This window comes from Peromyscus californicus, unplaced genomic scaffold (genome assembly GCF_007827085.1).
Source record: "Peromyscus californicus insignis strain IS unplaced genomic scaffold, ASM782708v3 Scaffold_6__1_contigs__length_162567912, whole genome shotgun sequence".
Taxonomy (NCBI): domain Eukaryota; kingdom Metazoa; phylum Chordata; class Mammalia; order Rodentia; family Cricetidae; genus Peromyscus; species Peromyscus californicus.
Window position 1 is genome coordinate 158,692,488 of NW_026294584.1, and position 18,018 is coordinate 158,710,505.

Sequence of the window (18,018 nt, forward strand, 5' to 3'; positions counted from 1 at the left end):
CATAGTAACAGATGAATCTTGAGTGAATCTTCCATATCTGTTGAGTCAAAATGATTGAAAAGTATTAAAAATTTCTGTCCAGTGATTATGGGCAACCACTGACTGAGAGAGCTATAAAGATGTTATAGAATAACTTTGTCTCGTAATGTGAATTTTGCATACACCTCACCCTGTAAGTCGTCCTAAAAGTCCTGACAAACACAGGTAACAGTGGCCATCTAAACACCATGTTAAAATGGTGTAACAACAATTACCAAAGCATGTCATGTGAGTGGCCAGATGGAATCACAGGTACAAAATACCAGGCAGTGTTTGGAGCTGGTTATTTATCATGTTGTTTTTATTCCCTGTATGTTTAGAAAGCTCATAAAGCTCTCTCTCTCTCTCTCTCTCTCTCTCTCTCTCTCTCTCTCTCTCTCTCTCTTCCCTCTGTGTGTGTTTGTGGGGGGGGGTGTGCATGGGAGTGCCTATATATGTGTGTGTGCATGCACGTGTGTGTGTAGGGGTGTGGGGGAGTATGTGTGCATAGGTGCCTGTGTGTGTGAAAATGTGTGTGTTTATGTGGGTGCACATGTTTGTATAAGTCTGTACATACTTGTGTGTTTGTAGAAACCAGAGGTTAACCTCAAGTGTTATTCTCAGGTACTATCCAACTTCTTATTAGTGGTTGGTTGGTTGGTTGTCTGGTTAGTTGGTCAGTTGGTTGGTTGGTTGGTTGGCTGGCTGGTTGTTTGGCTGATTAATTGGTTAGTTGGTTAGTTGGTTGGTTGGCTGGCTGGTTAGTTGGTTTGAGACAGGGTTTCTCACTGGCCTGGAATTTCATCAAGCAGACTTGGCTAGATGACTAGTGAGCCCCAGAGACTCAACTACCTCAGCTTCCTCAGAGCTGGGATTACACTACACACTGCTATGTGTGACCTTTACACATGGATTCTGGGAATTCAGATCTTCATGCTTACATGACAAACACTTTACTAAGTTACCTTCTCATTTAATAATTTTTATAAATCATATTTAGAATGCTATTTTAAAATCCAAATGTATGTATATTCATGGACAGCATCAATTTATGTATAGTCAAGTGTATTGTACTAATTAATATCTGTGTAAAACAATACGTATATGTCAGTATACTAGACATGACACAGGTCAGCTTTAGAACCAGAGACATCTCATAGCTTTTCATCCCACTGGTGTTCTCTTGCTCAACAAATCTGAAATCTTCCTCACTGAATTATCTAGGCCATTAGAATCATTAGAAGAGACAGAATTTTTAAATTAGCAAATAAAGACATCTATTTGTAAGTTAGAGTCTCTGAAAAGTTTTGTCTATCTGATGCACACTTCACATAAGGTGCGTCACATGCATTTATTCTAGTGATGAGCAAGACAGGAAAGGACAGCAAGGCTTATCGACACCAGCATGATCCTTGACAACTGTGCTGTGGGGCAAATGTCACAAAGGGTCCTTACACAAACCTATGGTACAGCCTGATGTATACCTAGGCTAAGCAGCATACATGGTCTTGTATGTGGTCAAATATACATTGGCCAAACACTGCATGCTATGCATGACTGTATTATCTGAGGTGTAGACGCAGCTTGCCAGAGATGGCTGAGGACCGTGTTGTAATGCTGCAGAAACAGCAAGAGGAAAACTCGTGATGTCTAACTCATGTGATGAAGGCGCTTGTGCACCCACTGTAAGCGGCTGAGCTATCATTCTCTAGAACTGGCAAGAGCTACAGACAGGGACAGAAAATGAAATTTAGAGGATGCTTTTGATAGAATGAGAGCAGAGCACCAATCAGAGTCGAAAGGGAACACAAGAAGGGGAGGGGCATCCATCTCAAAACATTAAAACCTTCAGCACTGTGATTCAAAGTCTGCTTCTGAGACGAGAAAAGACAAACAAGCCCTTGCAACAGAACAATGCCTTGTGTGTTTGTTTTCATTTTTTTGAGCTAATAAAACCACAGCAAGCTAAGGTAGAGCTCTTAGTAAATGCAAACTGTCTTGTCCTAACTTCCTTGGGGAACTTGAGAAAAGTAGGAAACGGAGTTCCACAGCAGGTGGTACACAGATCCTAGAACACGAGACACTGGGACAAGAGGACCCTGAGTCTGAAGTCAGCCTGGACTGTGCAGAAAAAAACTTGTCTCAATAAAAAGCAAAAACAATGGAAGGAGGGGTGGAATGGAAGGAGGGGTGGAGGGGAGAAGATGGGAGGGGGAGGGAGGGAGGGAAAGAAGGGAGGGAGGGAAGAGAAAGCAGGACTGGAGGGCCCAGTTCTTTGCCACCAGGTCCTTTAACTTTCCTCCCAGGCCTCCTGGCACAAGGGTTCCTCCTGGGCCATCATATATCCAAAGCGCCTCTCACCACTCTTGCTCCTTACCTCTCTCCTATGCTGCGGTGGGTCACAGGGCTAAATATCAACTCAGGCAACTCTGGTCCTTTCAGGCATCATGGTTACCCATGTCTTATTCTCTAGGTCCCAAGACAGTTCATCTCTGTGACAGTTAGTAAGCAAGCTGACCGGTGAGACTAGCCAAATCGGTGAATTCTGAGTTTGATTGAGAGACTCTGCCTCAGTGAGTAAGGTAGAAGACTGAAGATGATTCCCAACATAAGCCTAATCACTTTGGAAGAGTCTTAAGGGGGATTTCCTAGCTCAGGTTTGCCTATGGCACTCCTGGTAGAGATTGTTCTTAATTGGGGTTACTGAAATGGGAAACGCCACTCCAAAATTAGGCAGCACCATCTCATTGACTGGTCCCTGAGCTGTGTAAGGGACCATGCAAGCTGAGCAAGTGTGCATGCAAGCATCTCTCCCTTCACTGTGGGCGTCATGTGACCAGCTGTCTCAAGTGTGCATGCAAGCATCTCTCCCTTCACTGTGGACGTCATGTGACCAGTTGTCTCAAGCTCCCGTGCCTGTGCCTTCCCCACAGTGACAGACTGTAATCTGGAATTGTGAACTAGGTTAAACCCTTTCCTCTGAGTTGCTTGGTTCTCGGGTATTTTATCACAGCCAAAGGAATGACACCAGGACAATCTATGAACCTGAACCCTCAGAGAAGGAAACCACACAGAATGGAACTCCCCATTTTTCTAGTGGTTTCCCATTCCCAGTGCCATTCCCTCTTTCCTAGTAGGGGGATGACAGTCACTGACTATCACAGACCCATGTGTCAGTCAACCATGGAAAACACCAAGAAGCTGGAGCTACGGAAAAGCAAAACAATAGATGATAAAAAGAAACTATTTGGCTGTCTGGTCTTTCAGTTTCCTGTGATCTGTTACCTTGTTAGATTCTAGCTCAAGGGCTGGGAGACAGCTGTGAAAAGAAAGGATAGCCCTAATCAGACGCCTCACTAGACCTGAGGTGGTCAGATTCTGATGCTATGGGTTAGCTTCCTCTCTGAACCCAGATAGATCCAAACAACAAGCAGATAAGGATACTAACAAAGGGGCTCTAGTGGGGGGAGCAAATAACACCAAGGATGTTTGATAATGCCTCAGGGAATCATGTTATTTTATATTTTCACATATACACACACACACATTAAATGAATTTATGCCACTTGGGCTGACAGTGATCCCACAAGAGCCACAGACTGACTAACAAAAATCCAGCACCAAACATGAGAAACTTCTATCAAGGGTTGGTCATGGCAGTCCAAGTGACTCCCCAAACAATATAGGCTACTGCTGTGGCCCTTGGATGCCTCTCAGAGGTTGAAGGCGGGTCTCTATTGTTGAAGACACCACACACTTTGGACACAGGCCTCGGAAGATTCAGGCTGTATCTAACATAAAGGCCTCCTAACTTTCATAGCACCTGAAGGTGCTGTGCAAGCTGCCAAGAGAGTAAAGCAATGTTCCAACCCAATCTGATGCCTATATCACAACAATGACCAGCAAGGCAAGACATCCCTGTGGTGGTTTGAATGAGAATGGCAACATTGGTTCATGTATTTGAAGGCTTAGTCCCCAGCTGGAACTGTTTTGGGAAGGATTAGGAGGTATGGCCTTGTTGAAGGAGGTGTGTCACTAGGGGTAGGCTTCAAGGTTTCAAAAGACCACAACATTCCCAGTTAGCTCTCACTGCCTAGTGTTTGTGGATCAGATGTAAGCTTTCAGCTACTACTAATCTACCCCCATGCCTGCCTGCCTGCCTGCCTGTTCCATGCTCCCTGGCATTAATGGTCATGGATTCTAACCCTCTGGAACTGTAAACCCCCAAATTAAATACTTTTTTTTTATAAGTTTTGTGGTGGTCATGATGTTTTGTCACAGCAATAGAAAAGTAAGACAATCTCTAAAGATGCAATAATGGCATTCATATCTTGGAGTTAACCAACAGCTATCTAATTGGACTGCTCAATGGGAGTGAAACCATGCCTGGTACAAGAAACCTAGCCAACTACCCAGGCTTAATGATATTGTGGATCTTAGAGGAGAACCTACCACTGCCACTTTGCTAGACCAGCATGATTTCTAACTGCAGTCTAAAACATTTTATACCCACAGATACGTGTAAGTCTCATCCCACATCAAAGAAACCTCTCCTTGGAGCAAAAAGAGACCATTACAGAAAACCACAACTGGTCAAATTGCAAATACCAACTGATTGTGGGGTGTTAGCCCCAGTGGATACATCTACAATACAACTCCTGCACTTAAGGCTTAGGGAATATCTTGGAAGAGGGGAGCAGGAAGATTTTAAGAGTCAGAGGACCAGGAAGCCTGTTGTGAAATTGTGTCTCTTAGAAATGACAAGGAAGCTACATATTGTTGATACCTCAACAATATGGCTTCTTAAACAAGACCTGAACAGTGACATTATCAATAGACATGCTAACACAGAAGGAAATCACACAGGGTCCAACTCCTAAACAAAGAACTACAGGCAACTAATGACCACTGAGGGAGGAGTAATTTAGCTTCTCTTGGGTAATGAGCCCTCTAATTGGCTATCTAACAGCCAAGTGGTCAGCCCTCAAATCATATATATCGAAGACACTCAAATAGATTCAGCTGGTTGTATTTGCAAATGTATGCATTTGTGTGTATATAACAATAATAATAAAAGAAAAAGAAGCTATCAATTTGAGGAGAAAAGTAGGAGTGTGGGGGAAGGATCAGAAGAAGGAAAGGGAAGAGTGGAGTAATGTAATTTTAAATGTTTAATTAAAAATGATGTTAAAAGCTCAAAACAAAATAAGAGAGAGAACACATCAAGTTGGGAGAGATAAATTAGGGAGACAGGTGAGGAGCTGGATGGAAGGGAATGAGGGAGTGGATTTGGTCTCAGCACAGTATATGTGTATGTGGATATTACATTAAAGGAAGAAGAAAAAGAGGAGGAGGAGGAGAATGGGGCAGGGTGAGAGTCACAGTTGTATGTAACCTTTATTATTAGCATCAGTAAAAAGTAAAATCTGAGTCTGGAAAGACGGCTTAGTGGTCAAAGTGCTTGCCGCAGAAGTATGAGGACCCAAGATCAAATACTTAAAAGTCACGTGTAATTCCCCCTCAGAAGGCAGAGAACTGCAGAGCAAGCCAGCTAGTGAGACCATCCATAGCCACACTGATCAGCTCTGGGTTTGATTGAGATATCCTGCCTCAAGGAATATGGTAAAAGAGCAATGGAGGGTGGTTCCTGACATCAACCTTGGGCCTCCACATGCTGCATACCCACAGATGTGCACACACACATGCACATACACGAACATAATCATGTACACCCATACACAGGAATGCACACACATCACATACACATACACCACATACACACACATGCACACATGCAAACACACGTACCTCATATACACACATGCACACACACATGCAAACATACACCACATATATACATGAAAAGAGAAAAAGCAAAATCTTTGGACTGTACTTCCTTTGGTATAAAAAGAAAACAATTGTATAATTTAATAAAGGTTCTACTTGCAAATAATACCCCAGACGTCCCATTTGTCGGCCATTATGCCCATGTGCTTTTTGTCACTTCTGTGTGTGACAAAAAAAAGTTCCTCCTGAAACAATTCTTCAATCCAAAAGATCCATTCCACAGCCAGTGCTCTTAAATCACAGAGAGGGGATGACTGTATAAGGCTAAGCAAATGGCTAAGAGTCAACGCCCTTGCTTGAAAACAGTATTTCCTTCCCTGACTGACAACACATTAAATAAGCAGCATTAGACTGATGAGTGTGAGGATGAGAATGTCCCCATACAGTAAGTACAGCCAGCTCCCCTGTCTCCAAGAGAATTCTTTTTCTTTACTGCCTTGGTGGTTGTTGTTGTTGTTGTTGTTGTTTGGGTTTTTTTGTTTGTTTGGTTGGTTGGTTGGTTTTTTAGTTCTTTGAGAATTTCATACAGTATTTTTTGATCATATTCTTCCCTCTCCCATAATTCCTCCTGGATCCACCCTCCACACTCAACTTCATGTCCTTTTTTTTAACTCATTGAGTACAATTTGTAGCACTCCCATACACTTGAGTGTGGGACCATCCACTAGAGCATGGATAACTTAGCAGGGACCACATCCTCAAAGAAAAATGATTTTCCCTCTCCCAGCAGCTATCAGTGACCAAAGGCATCTTGGCTTGGAGTGGGACTTGGTGCCCACCTCCTCTCTGCATGCTGGCTCTTGGGCATGCTCAGCTGCCGCAGGCACCCGGAATGGAAGCTTATCTCACTCAGCGGCTTCTGCAGCACGCTTCTCTAAAGTGGCTCTGGTCGGGGCACAGACGCAGGTCCTTCTCTTTCTTGGCTTTACCTCGTGAGGATGCTCAGGCTCACATAGTCTTCGTTCCCTCTGCACATAAGACTCGAGGATGTGGCTCCTCTCCCCGACTTCCAGCCTTGCTCATTCTAGAAGCTCCCAAGCTACCACCTGTGGTCTTTTAGATCCCCTCCTCTCCATGTGTTCTCATCTACTGGACTCTCATTATTTCAACTTTCTGAGGGTGATTACCACACAACCCCTTTTATTTCTCTTCCAGTGTGACAGAGAACTTGAGAAGAACAACTTAGTGGAGGAAGGGCTCTTTCTGGCTCACAGTTTGAAGAGGCACAGGCTGTCATGGTGGGGAAGATATGGAGGTAGGAAGACGATGCAGAGACTCCTCACATCACCATGGACAGAAGTGGGACCAGGCCATAAAGGTAAGTGCTCACTCCTAGTGACCCAATTCCTCCAACAAGATTCTACTTCCTGGAGATTCCACAGCCTTCCAAAACAATACACCAACTGTGAATCCAGTGTTCAAACACTTGAGCCTATGGAGACATTCACAGTTTGTGGCTACTTCTTCTGAACTGAAACACTCTCTCCTAGAGAGAGAAGGAAAACTCCTAAGACAAAAGGAGTAAATGAAACACACAAGACTCAGGAAATTCCTGAAACTTTACGTAATCCATAAGTCCCCTCATCAAGGTTATAAATGCAATAAGCAATTGCTGGGGAGAGGAGGCTCCATTCTGCCTGGCTGCCAGGAAACTGTAAGGGAGATTCAGGGGTGAGCTTGCCTGAGCTGCCCATGATGGGTAGGCTTTTCAGTGATGGCACTGCTTTTGAGTCACACATACTCCTGTAAATAACTCGATAACTCACTGCTCACTAAGCTAGATCTGGGTAGAATTATCTCTTTGGTCTGTCATCGGTACTCTTTCTGAAGTAAAGAGACATGTGATCATATCCCTAGGAAAAGCTACATAAAAATTTGCCCAGAAGTCCTTGTAATTGGAGCTCCCAAGGTAACTGTCCAGACCATCCACGTTTGTTTCTGCTGTAGTAACTAAGTCTTTGCTGTGCTCAGGACTCAGGCTGCACTGAAGGTGAAGGGCTTAAGTGGTTTTCTGTGCTGTGTCAAAGAGACTGAAATTGGGGTAGCAGCAATTCATTCTTTCAGCTTTTCTGTAAGTGCCTCATTTGAAATTCCTGATCAGACAGTCCCTCTTCATGCCTGAACTTAGAAATCTGATGTTTCCTTTCCCATCCTGTCCTGTACTACAGTGGCCATTACTGTGCTCTGTGCAAAAGCCCTTCTCCAGTCTGGCTTCCCCCAGCTGCTAGCATCAGCACTGTGTCTCTCACTCACCATGACTCCTGGGCAGGGTATCCCAGCTTCCCCATGTCATACTCCTGGGCAGGGTATCCCAGCTTCCCCATGTCATACTCCTGGGCAGGGTATCCCACCTTCCCCATGTCATACTCCTGGGCAGGGTATCCCAGCTTCCCCATGTCACACTCCTGGGCAGGGTATCCCAGCTTCCCCATGTCATACTCCTGGGCAGGGTATCCCAGCTTCCCCATGTCATACTCCTGGGCAGGGTATCCCAGCTTTCCCATGTCATACTCCTGGGCAGGGTATCCCACCTTCCCCATGTCATACTCCTGGGCAGGGTATCCCAGCTTTCCCATGTCACACATCTTCTTCCACAATGAAGCCAGAAGCTAATGGATAACTGCTGCTGCTGCAAAGATATATTTGACCCTCTTGTCTCTATGTGTGACAACTCCAAAGAGCCACCCCAGCTCAGATCCTCCATGTGCTGAGCTGAGGTCTCAGTTCTAACTGTACTGCAAATCCGCTCATCTTCCTAATCCTCCTTGACTCACATCCTCACAGGGATATGACCAGCATGCACACTTCCTTATAACGCTTAGAAACAACTTCCTGTCTTGGAGTACTTTTCAACCTAATGTAATCACCATTACAAAAAAAAAAAAAAAGCAGCATGGTTATGATATAGACACTACTGAAAGTCTGATGGTTCAGATCCCCAGAACCCGCGTCAAAGCCAAGCAGGCATGGTAGCTGCCTGTAGCCCCAGCACTCCAGAAGCAGAGACAAGGGGCTCCCTAGGGCAATACCTAGAGTAGCCAGGATGAGCGCACTCTGGGTTCATCAGGAAATGCTGCCTCAATTAATAAAGTGGACAGCAGTCAAAACAGACACATGACTGAAGTGTATGTACATGCATATACACACATTTAAGCTCACCAGTACATGTGTGCCCATACACATGTGCACACATACTACACACACACACAAAAAAAAAACACAGGCCTGTACATGCATATACACACATTTAAGCTCACCAGTACATGTGTGCCCATACACATGTGCACACATACTACACACACACACAAAAAAAAAAAACCCACATATTATTATTAGAGGAAATTGCTTGAACATACATGTTAAAAATCTACTTCTCTATATGTTTGGTTTTTATCTCAGTCCTGCTTAACAACAAAAACATTTTCACATTCCTCAAAAGTTCTTACTTCCATCTTGAAATTTGCTTAGTCTTTCGAAATACGATGACATGGGGGCCTGGACGATGTCTAGGATAGCCAGCAGGGTCCTTGTCAGCCGCAGCAACTCACTGAAGCTGTAGAACCCGAAGTAGATCAGGTTCCGGGCCAGGTGGACCACCTTTGTCGGCAGAGTGGAGAACAGAGAGAATCAGAAAACGGAACAGACATGTACAAGTTTTACATCTAAAGCCATTCCCCGTTTCTAAGTCCCTAATTCTTTAACACCTAGGAATTAGAGTCCCTGTAAAAGCCACTGTTCAGGTTGTGGCTGATCCACATCTAGGATCGATTCCTAAGAGACTTTAAGGTGATTTAAGGAGCTTATGCTACAATATCTACTACTTAATTAAATGCAAGTCTGGAGGATACCACTTAATCAGTGGTTAAATTACTTTAATAAATATGAGCCATAAATTGGCCCAGAATTTTATGTCCCCTAGCCTGGCCTGTGGCCTTCTTGGTATTACAAGAAATAACAAGGGTGAGATGCAGCCTCCAAGACATGGCTCCAATGTGGGCTGTTCTCCTACAATGTGTCAGATTGGTGTGTGACACAGCAGAAACACTGTCACACCAAGGTCAGCCAAGGTTAGACTATGGAACACTGCATGTAAGTGCCCTTTCTCCCGCCCTCCCTCCCTCTCCTTCTCACTCTCTCTATTTCCCCCTTCTCCCCCCCCAACTATTTCCCCTTCCCTCTCTCTCCCTCTCTCCCTCTCTCCCCCTCCCTCCCTCTCCTTCTCATTCTCTCTATTTCCCCCTTCTTTCTCCCCCCCTATTTCCCCTTCCCTCCCTCTCCCCCTCCCTCTCCTCCTCCCTCTCTCCCCCTCCCTCCCTCTCCCCCTCCCTCTCTCCCCTCCTTACTCTCCCTCTCTCCCCCTCCCTCTCTCTCCCCCTCCCTCTCTCCCCCTCCCTCTCTCTTCCCCTCCCTCTCTCCCCCTCCCTCTCTCCCTCTCTCCCCCCCTCCCTCCCTCCCTCTCCTCCTCCCTCCCCCTCCCTCTCTCCCCCTCCCTCTCTCCCCCTCTCCCTCTCTTGTCCTCTGGCTCTCACTCTGTGGGAAGACAGGTACTGTATCACAGGACACTTGGCCCACAGCAAAGCCGTGTGGCAAACAGCTGAGGTGTGTGGTGACAAGCCAGCACAGAAGCAGGGCCACCACCATCCATCTGAGTGAGGCAGAAACAGCACTCCCATCAGGGGCTGAACAGACACCAGCACTCCACACCCAGGCTGGTGACTCGCAGAAATGCTGTTTCCTTTGGGCCGCCACACTGCGGGTGATATGTCTCCTGACAGTGGATAACTAATGCACCAGGTAAGATGTGACAGCACCCTCTGTCTAGTTTTGTTACAGTATCTTCAGATTTCAATTCAGGTCAATGAGGCTAACTCGTCGTTTCCATGAAGATGGGGAAGGGGCATCTAAAGTATTCATAACTGTCACTTTATCAAGTGTAACAAAGTTTACATATATGAAACAAAATAAACAAGAAAAGCTTTAATTAATTGATAATTGAGATATTTAATTATCAAGGCATAATAAAAATTAAAATAAAATGGGCTTTTATTTGTAATTCTATTGACCATTAACATGATAGGGATAAGGCATTACTAGTCACTGAGTACATATGTCACACTAATCTACTTAGAAAAGGTGATTTTTTTTTTTTCAAATTTGTCAGGGGGCTCTGTAACCTGAAGTTTTTCTCTTTTCTCATCTGTTTCAAATTGTATCACATCACTTGATTGTTGTCTAATTAACATGTGAACTGCTTTTCTACACAGCATGCATGGTTTCAAAAGTAAGTTAATGAATGAGATTAAAGTTTAAAATCCCAAATCTTTATTTTTATCATCGTCAGATGGAATTACATCTGCCTGAACCTAACAACTCAACTGCCCAGACACCCTGAATATTAGAGGAGAGGAAAATCTACGATGCTCAATGAATCTGATTTCTGACAAGAACACACAATCGTGCCATGAGCGGCTAAAATGCCTCAAGTGGAGTTGGAGAGATGGCTCAGGGGTTGAGAGTGTTTGATGCTCTTCCCGAGGACCGGGTTTGCTTCCCAGCACCAGCATGGCTCTCAACCATCTGGTTCAAGGGGATTTGACGCCCTCTTCCGACCACTGTGGGCAACAGGCACGAAGGAAATAAACTGAAAATTTTTTAAATACCTCAAATGTCAGCTTATTTTTCTCTTTGTCTCCAAAGGGAAATGGCTGATTTACAACTTCTTTCAAATATTCTTCAACAAATTCCATCGTGAGGGCAAATTTCCTCTTCATGTCATTTCTGGAAGAGTCTGTGGTAGAGTCATACCTGGACAGATAACACAAGAGCAAGTTAAGCTGATGAGAAACACGGAGAAGTGGGGTATTATCTGACTCCCAGAGTGCATTGCCTTGGACATGTCAGTCAACCTCTTGGGGTACACATGGCATCTGTGACACAGGCCATTGCGAACTGAGATGGAACAAGCAAGGTGGAGTCTGCCAGTCACCACACACTCAGCAAGCTTCCAGAAACATGTTTCCTGCTAGAGAGCTATCATGTTGCCTGGGGGGGGGGGGGGGGGGGGGGGGGGGGGGGGGGGGGGGGGGCGCAGTATTGATGTGGGATATCTTCCTGTACGCTGTGAATATGTGTTGCTTCCCATTGGTTAATAAACAAAGCTGCTTTGGCCGATGGCTCAGGCTATTACTAGCTAGCTCTTACAACTTAAATTAACCCGTTTCTATTAATCTATATTTCGCCACGTGGCTGTGGCATTACCAGTCTGCTGGCATCTTGCTCCTTGGGCAGCTGGATGGCGTCTGTCCTGACTCTACCCTTCTTCTCCCTGTATCTCTGCTTGGATTTCCCGCCTAGCTATATTCTGCCCTGCCATAGGCCAAAGTAGCTTTATTTATTAACCAATGGGAACAACACATATTCACAGCATACAGAAAGACATCTCACATCAGGATATCTTATTGACTTTTCCCAGATGAACATCGTGAACGGAAAATGCACAAATCCCTTCCTGTGTTTTTCATTACAAAATTGAAGACACTTGACTTTGTTTTCATCTGCTGAATTTGAACGTCCTGAGAAATGCATCTGTAACAGCTCATTTTCACTGTCAATGTGGCAGGACCTCAAATCCTTTAGAAAACATGCCTCTGGGCACATCTGTGAGGATGTCTCCAGAATCAATTAACTGAAGAGGGAAGGTCCACTTTGAGTGTGGAGACTATTACTGAATAAAGAGAGAAAAAATGAGAAGTGAGATCTCTGCCTCCTGAGGGAATATTCAAGGTGATGCTGCCCCGAGGTCCCGGCAGTTTTCTCTGTCATCGTGGACTGCTCCCTCAAACTGTGAACTGCAATAAATCTTGCCCTCTGTAGCTGTTTCTCATCAGCTATGAGAAAAGTAATGAATACGATGTACTGGATAGTTTTATGTCACCTTGACACAAGCTATCATCAGAGAGGAGGGAGCCTCAATGAGAAAATGTCTCCATAAGATCCATCTGTAGACAAGACTGTGCTGTAGGGCATTCTCTTAGTTAGTGATTAATGGGGCGGGGGGGAGCCCACTGGCCATTGTGAGTGTTGCCAACCCTGGGCACATGGTCCTGGGATCTTTAAGAAATCAGGCTGAGCAAGTCATGGAGAAAAGCCAGTAAGCAGCACCCCTCCATGACCTCTGCATCAGCTCCTGCCTCCAGGTTTCCTGCCCTGCTTGAGTTCCTGTCCTGCCTGGCTTCCTTCAATGATGAAGATGATGTAGAAGCAAAAGCCAAATAAACCCTTCCCTCCCCAAGTTACTTTGGTCATGGTATTTCATCACAGCAATAGTAACCCTAACTGGGGCTAGAGAGATGGCTCAGTGGTTAAGAGCACTGATTGCTCTTCTAGAGGACCTGGGTTCAATTCCCAGCACCCACATGGCAGCTCACAACTGTTTGTAACTCCAAGGTCTGACACCCTCAAAACAGACATACATGCAGTCAAAACACTAATGCACATAACATAAAATAAATAAATTACTTTTAAAAAAATAGTAACCCTAACCAAGACATAGTTTCCAAACATACTCATGAATCGTGATCTTTGTGGGGATTTCGGTCCAGAGCCGGGCATAGCGAACAGGCACCACAGACTCCTGGGGGTCCCGGTCAACATGCATGTGGAGCATGAGTCGACAGAAAGAAGCTCGGAGGTCAAAGGGCAGGCTCTCATCAGACACACAGCGAAGGATCAGGTCTACAGACAGCTGTGTTGAAATCTGGTTGATGGCCAGATACTGGCGGTCCAAACACATCCTCGCAAAGAGGTTTAGTTGGTACCTGAAAGTATGAGATGTGTTACATTATTCCTCTTGCCTCCATCAAGGCCCTAAACAACAAAGCACAGCCATCTGCTGGGTGTGCACATGTGTTCATCAGCACTTACAGCACTGAGCCAAACTCTTTCATACTGAACAAATGACAGCAGAGGTCTAACACTCTGTCCCTGTCACTAAGGCTCCTCTCACAGCCAGGATCTCAGTCCTAACATCAAGTGCACCAAACCTGGAATGGACGATGAGTCACAGAAAGACACCTCTCTCCACCTTCCCAGCCTCTGCTGGGGTGAGGGTGGGGACCCCAGCATCTACACTGATTTTGTCCCACCTGGTTCACAGAGCAAACAGGATCGGTCCCAGTGGTACCACTACAGGGTTCTTGAGGGGGAAGGACCGTGTGGAGGTCAGAGGGCAGCACTTGGGAGCTGGTTCCCCTTCCCCTTTAGTTCCAGGGATCAAATTCAGGTTGTCAGGCTTGTATGACAAGCATTTCTACCCACTGAGCCATCTTGCCAGCCCCCCAGTTAGGTTCCTGATCCCAACATACTGACCCCTGGGAACCACCTCTCCTGTTCTTGCTAGTGAACACAGGTGACCTTTCAGAACTACAGACCCCTCCACCTCTCCAGCCCCAAAGTGCACATGCTCACAAGATCCCCTCTTAACCCACTGCCACTTCCTGAGAGGCCACCCCTGCAACCAGATCTATCTCACCCAGTTCCTCTTCCCCCTCAGTCCACAGTCAAGGTCTCATTGCTGCTCATCCTCCCCTACATCCCACCAGTAACAGGAAGAAACGCCTTCCTGACAAAAGTCCCAACCTCATCAGAGAATGCAAGAAGAATACACATACATTAGCTTTCATTTTGAGATCTTTAGGTGGTCCTGACCATTTCAGCTCCCCTCTCTGAGTTTTAAATGCGGTCTGACTGTATCTCTAGTTCTTAGAAGTTTTCGAGAATCGGCTCCCTGTGAATATTCGATGTGGAGTGTGAGTGCCCCTAGTACCTGTAGTAAGTAAGAACTTCTAGGTCAGCTTTGGTGCCTTCCTTGGCTTCCTGGGCGAGGTGCCTGATGGCCTTGCCATGAGGCTCCTTGTTGCTGTCAATCCAGTAAAGCCAAACTTCCTCATCATCAATGTCATCAGGAAGGATGGAGCTCTCCATGGGGTTTTCCACTTGCATGGACACCAGCCTTGAAACCAATGACACACAAAATCTATTAAGAAGCATACATACAGTAAGGGATATTCTGAAAGACACCTCCATGGGGCAGCTTACTTTGTCTGAATGAGGATGTCCGCATTGCCAGGACTCAGCATGAATTTGCAGATGAGTTCCTGAGTGATGGGGATGGCAGTGCTGTTGGACACACAGAGATCAGACAAATAGTCTAGAAACCTAGGAAGAGGAAAGTGAACATGAAGAAAAAGCATTTTATTTTTATATTTAACAGAATATCTTTTAGTGATTCTTCAACAATTTCATTATTGTAAACAAAGTGTCTTGAGTATATCCACTCATTAATTTTTAAAAATTGTTTAATTACTAGAGTGTGTGCATGGCCAGACATGGGCTCTGGCAAGCCATGGTGTGTTCGGAGGTCAGAGGACAACTTTCAGCAGTCAGCTCTGTCCTTCCATCTTGAGGCAAGGTCTCCTGCTTCTGCCCACCATGCTGACCAGTCCACAGACTTCTGGCTGACCGTCCCGCCTCCACCTCCATCTCACGGTGGGAGTGCTAGATCACAGACGTGAGCCAAGTGTCCCTGCACCCAGCTCTTCTCCTGGAGATCTGGGAACTGAACTTGGACCATCAGGCTCCACTGGCAAATGCTTCCACCTACTGCACCATCTCACCAGCCCAACAAAGCATTTTAATAAAATCATCACAACAAAAACATAATTTGGAATTTAATAAAAGAAGCTTGTTTTAATGCTGTTTTAATATTGTTTCAATGCAGTGTTTTTCTGTGTGCTGTTCATCTACTGCATCATTAAAAGCAAATTAAACAATTCTTTCTATTACATAAAAGCCTTGTGTAGAATGAGTATGTTTACTTCTATTTTTTAGATTATGCTCATCCATTAGCACAATGACTCATGTTAGGAAAATTATTTATCTTCCCTCAAGTGAGTGTCTCCAAAACCAAGTATCAACAAAAAAGCAAAACCAAGTGAGTATATAACAGGGTTAGATGCACACTTCGGGAGAGGCCTGTCTACCTTCTGGCATTTACTGTTACGGGATTCAGCAGCCAAAGCACAGTGGCGTTCTTGACTGCTCCACACGCACTGCTCCCAGCTAAAGCAGCATGGAGTGAGAAGAGAATGTGCAAACCCTCAGGCCTGGCACCTCCTTCCTGATGGGGGCGCTCACCAGCATGTGGCTTGTCCTTCATCTTCTCCTTCCTAGAGTGCGGGTAAAAGCTCAGTAGCCCCCAAGTGTAGTGGTCACTTGTATCATCCCAGTACTTGGGAGTCTGAGGCAGGAGGATTGCCTTAAGGGGAAGGTCAACCTGGGCTACATAGTGAGCTCCAGGGCAGCTTGGCCTACAGTTGAAAGAGACCCTAGGTTCAATTCCCAGTAGCAAAAAAGAAATAGATAATAAGTCATTCACTTAATTTTATTAAAATCTAGATAACAATGCACGACACCTCATGAGAAGGAGCTGCATAATATTTAAATGAGGCACCTATCAGAAGTGCCCAACTTTTTGACACCACAACATGGTGCCATGGCCCATAAATGTGCTGATTATCATCCAAAGCTCTCCTAGGACACACATGGCCCACAGCTGGCCCCTGGGTGAGTCTATGGGAACACATTCTGGGTTTTCTGTGGCTTCCTTTTGCAGCGCTGGGGACTAAACCTTGAGCCTCACAGTCTCCCACTGGGTTAGCTCCTCAACTGTTTTTTAAATTTATTTTGCTACAGGCCCTACTAAGTTACCCAAGCTTTCCTTAACTCGTTGTTGTAACCCAATTCCTAGTCTTGTAATCCTCCTGTCTCAGCCTTCTGAGCAGCTGGGATTACAGGTGTGAAATACATGAATATATTTTGAAAGGCCATATAGAAGTAAATGAGTGCATTTAAATGTCAGTCTAGGGCTGGGGTGCAGTGCAGCAGCCAATCACTTTCCTGGCATGTGTGAGCCTTAGGTTAGATTTACCCAGCACCAGAAAGACACGCCAACAGTGTCTCCAAAGGGCTCCCATCACCTAAGAAGCAGAAGTAGTTAACACACACCATTAGCACAGAAATAAATGCATCGTCTGCCCATCAACAGTCAGTGCTACAATAAGTGCTCAACTTTTTAAACTTAATTGAAAAAAAAAAAAAAAACTACTCTTCAATCCCCGCCCGAGCAGAGCTTGGCTATGGCCCCACAATCCAGCCAGAGCAGACCTCGGCTCCCGGTTCCTCCTGAGCAGGCTGACGAAGGTCTCAATTTCTTTTGCCGTGATGTGCTTCTCCAGGAGTTTACGATTGTTGTGTAACAAGGCTGTGATCGTATCTTCTGCCAAGATATCATAGCCAATCTGGGACTGCATGATGCAGAAGTTCTTAGCGATGTACTCCTGTGGAGAGAGAGACATTAGCACATGCAGGAGCTGCCTAGAAGTGGCAGACGCCCTGGGAGTCAGCAACTTGGAGGAGCTGAGTCAGGAAAATCCAGTGAGAGTTTGTCAGAAAAAAAAAACAAGTAAATAATGCTTCAATAAAAAGAATTTCTGGAGAAAAGAAAAGGTATCCACTGTCTTCATAATTCAAACTGTAACCAAGGGCTGGGGGTGGAGTTTTGTGGGAGATCGCTTACCTAGCATGTGAAAGGCTCAAGATTCCATCCTCAGTTCCACAAATAACTAATTAATTAATTAAAGCTATGTCATTAATCATTGTTTTTTAAATGGGTACTGACACTCTTGTAAGTGAGCAAAGCAAATCTAAATTTAGTTTTTATGCCTTGGTAACTTGGAATTTCACCAGCCTGCAAGGGGCCCTCTGACTCTCACCAGAAGTTATAACTATCAATTTCCAGTAAAATAACAATAATTTTAAAAAAAAAGCACGTGACCGCCTGCTGCCTCACTCCTGGAACTTGAGATCGGTACAGCCGTCTGAATGTCCTGCATGGACTCCAGGTTCGTTTGTTTGTTTTCCTCAGACTGACACGAGAATAACCAACAAGATCTTCTCTGATAAATAATATCAAAAACTTAGCACACTTATCTGTAGGGAGCAATCAAAAAGGACCACATAATAGCTCGAGTTATTCATTAGATCCAACCATGCAATAACTATTTCGTGATGGCTTCAAAAGTTCTGGGCACCCTG

General features: G+C 45.1%; 1 protein-coding gene across 3 annotated transcripts in view; it reads right to left on the bottom strand.

Moving 5' to 3' along the window:
- Itpr2 (inositol 1,4,5-trisphosphate receptor type 2) overlaps window positions 1–18,018 on the bottom strand; it is a 436,608-nt gene that overhangs the window by 280,418 nt on the left and 138,172 nt on the right. For all 3 annotated transcript variants that reach the window (XM_052719262.1, XM_052719263.1, XM_052719264.1), the window contains 6 exons: window positions 17,089–17,261; window positions 14,962–15,081; window positions 14,690–14,875; window positions 13,431–13,682; window positions 11,526–11,670; window positions 9,312–9,462 (listed from right to left, as the gene is read on the bottom strand). In XM_052719262.1, coding sequence (XP_052575222.1) covers window positions 9,312–9,462; window positions 11,526–11,670; window positions 13,431–13,682; window positions 14,690–14,875; window positions 14,962–15,081; window positions 17,089–17,261 — 1,027 coding nt within the window. The remainder of the gene's footprint in view (window positions 1–9,311; window positions 9,463–11,525; window positions 11,671–13,430; window positions 13,683–14,689; window positions 14,876–14,961; window positions 15,082–17,088; window positions 17,262–18,018) is intronic.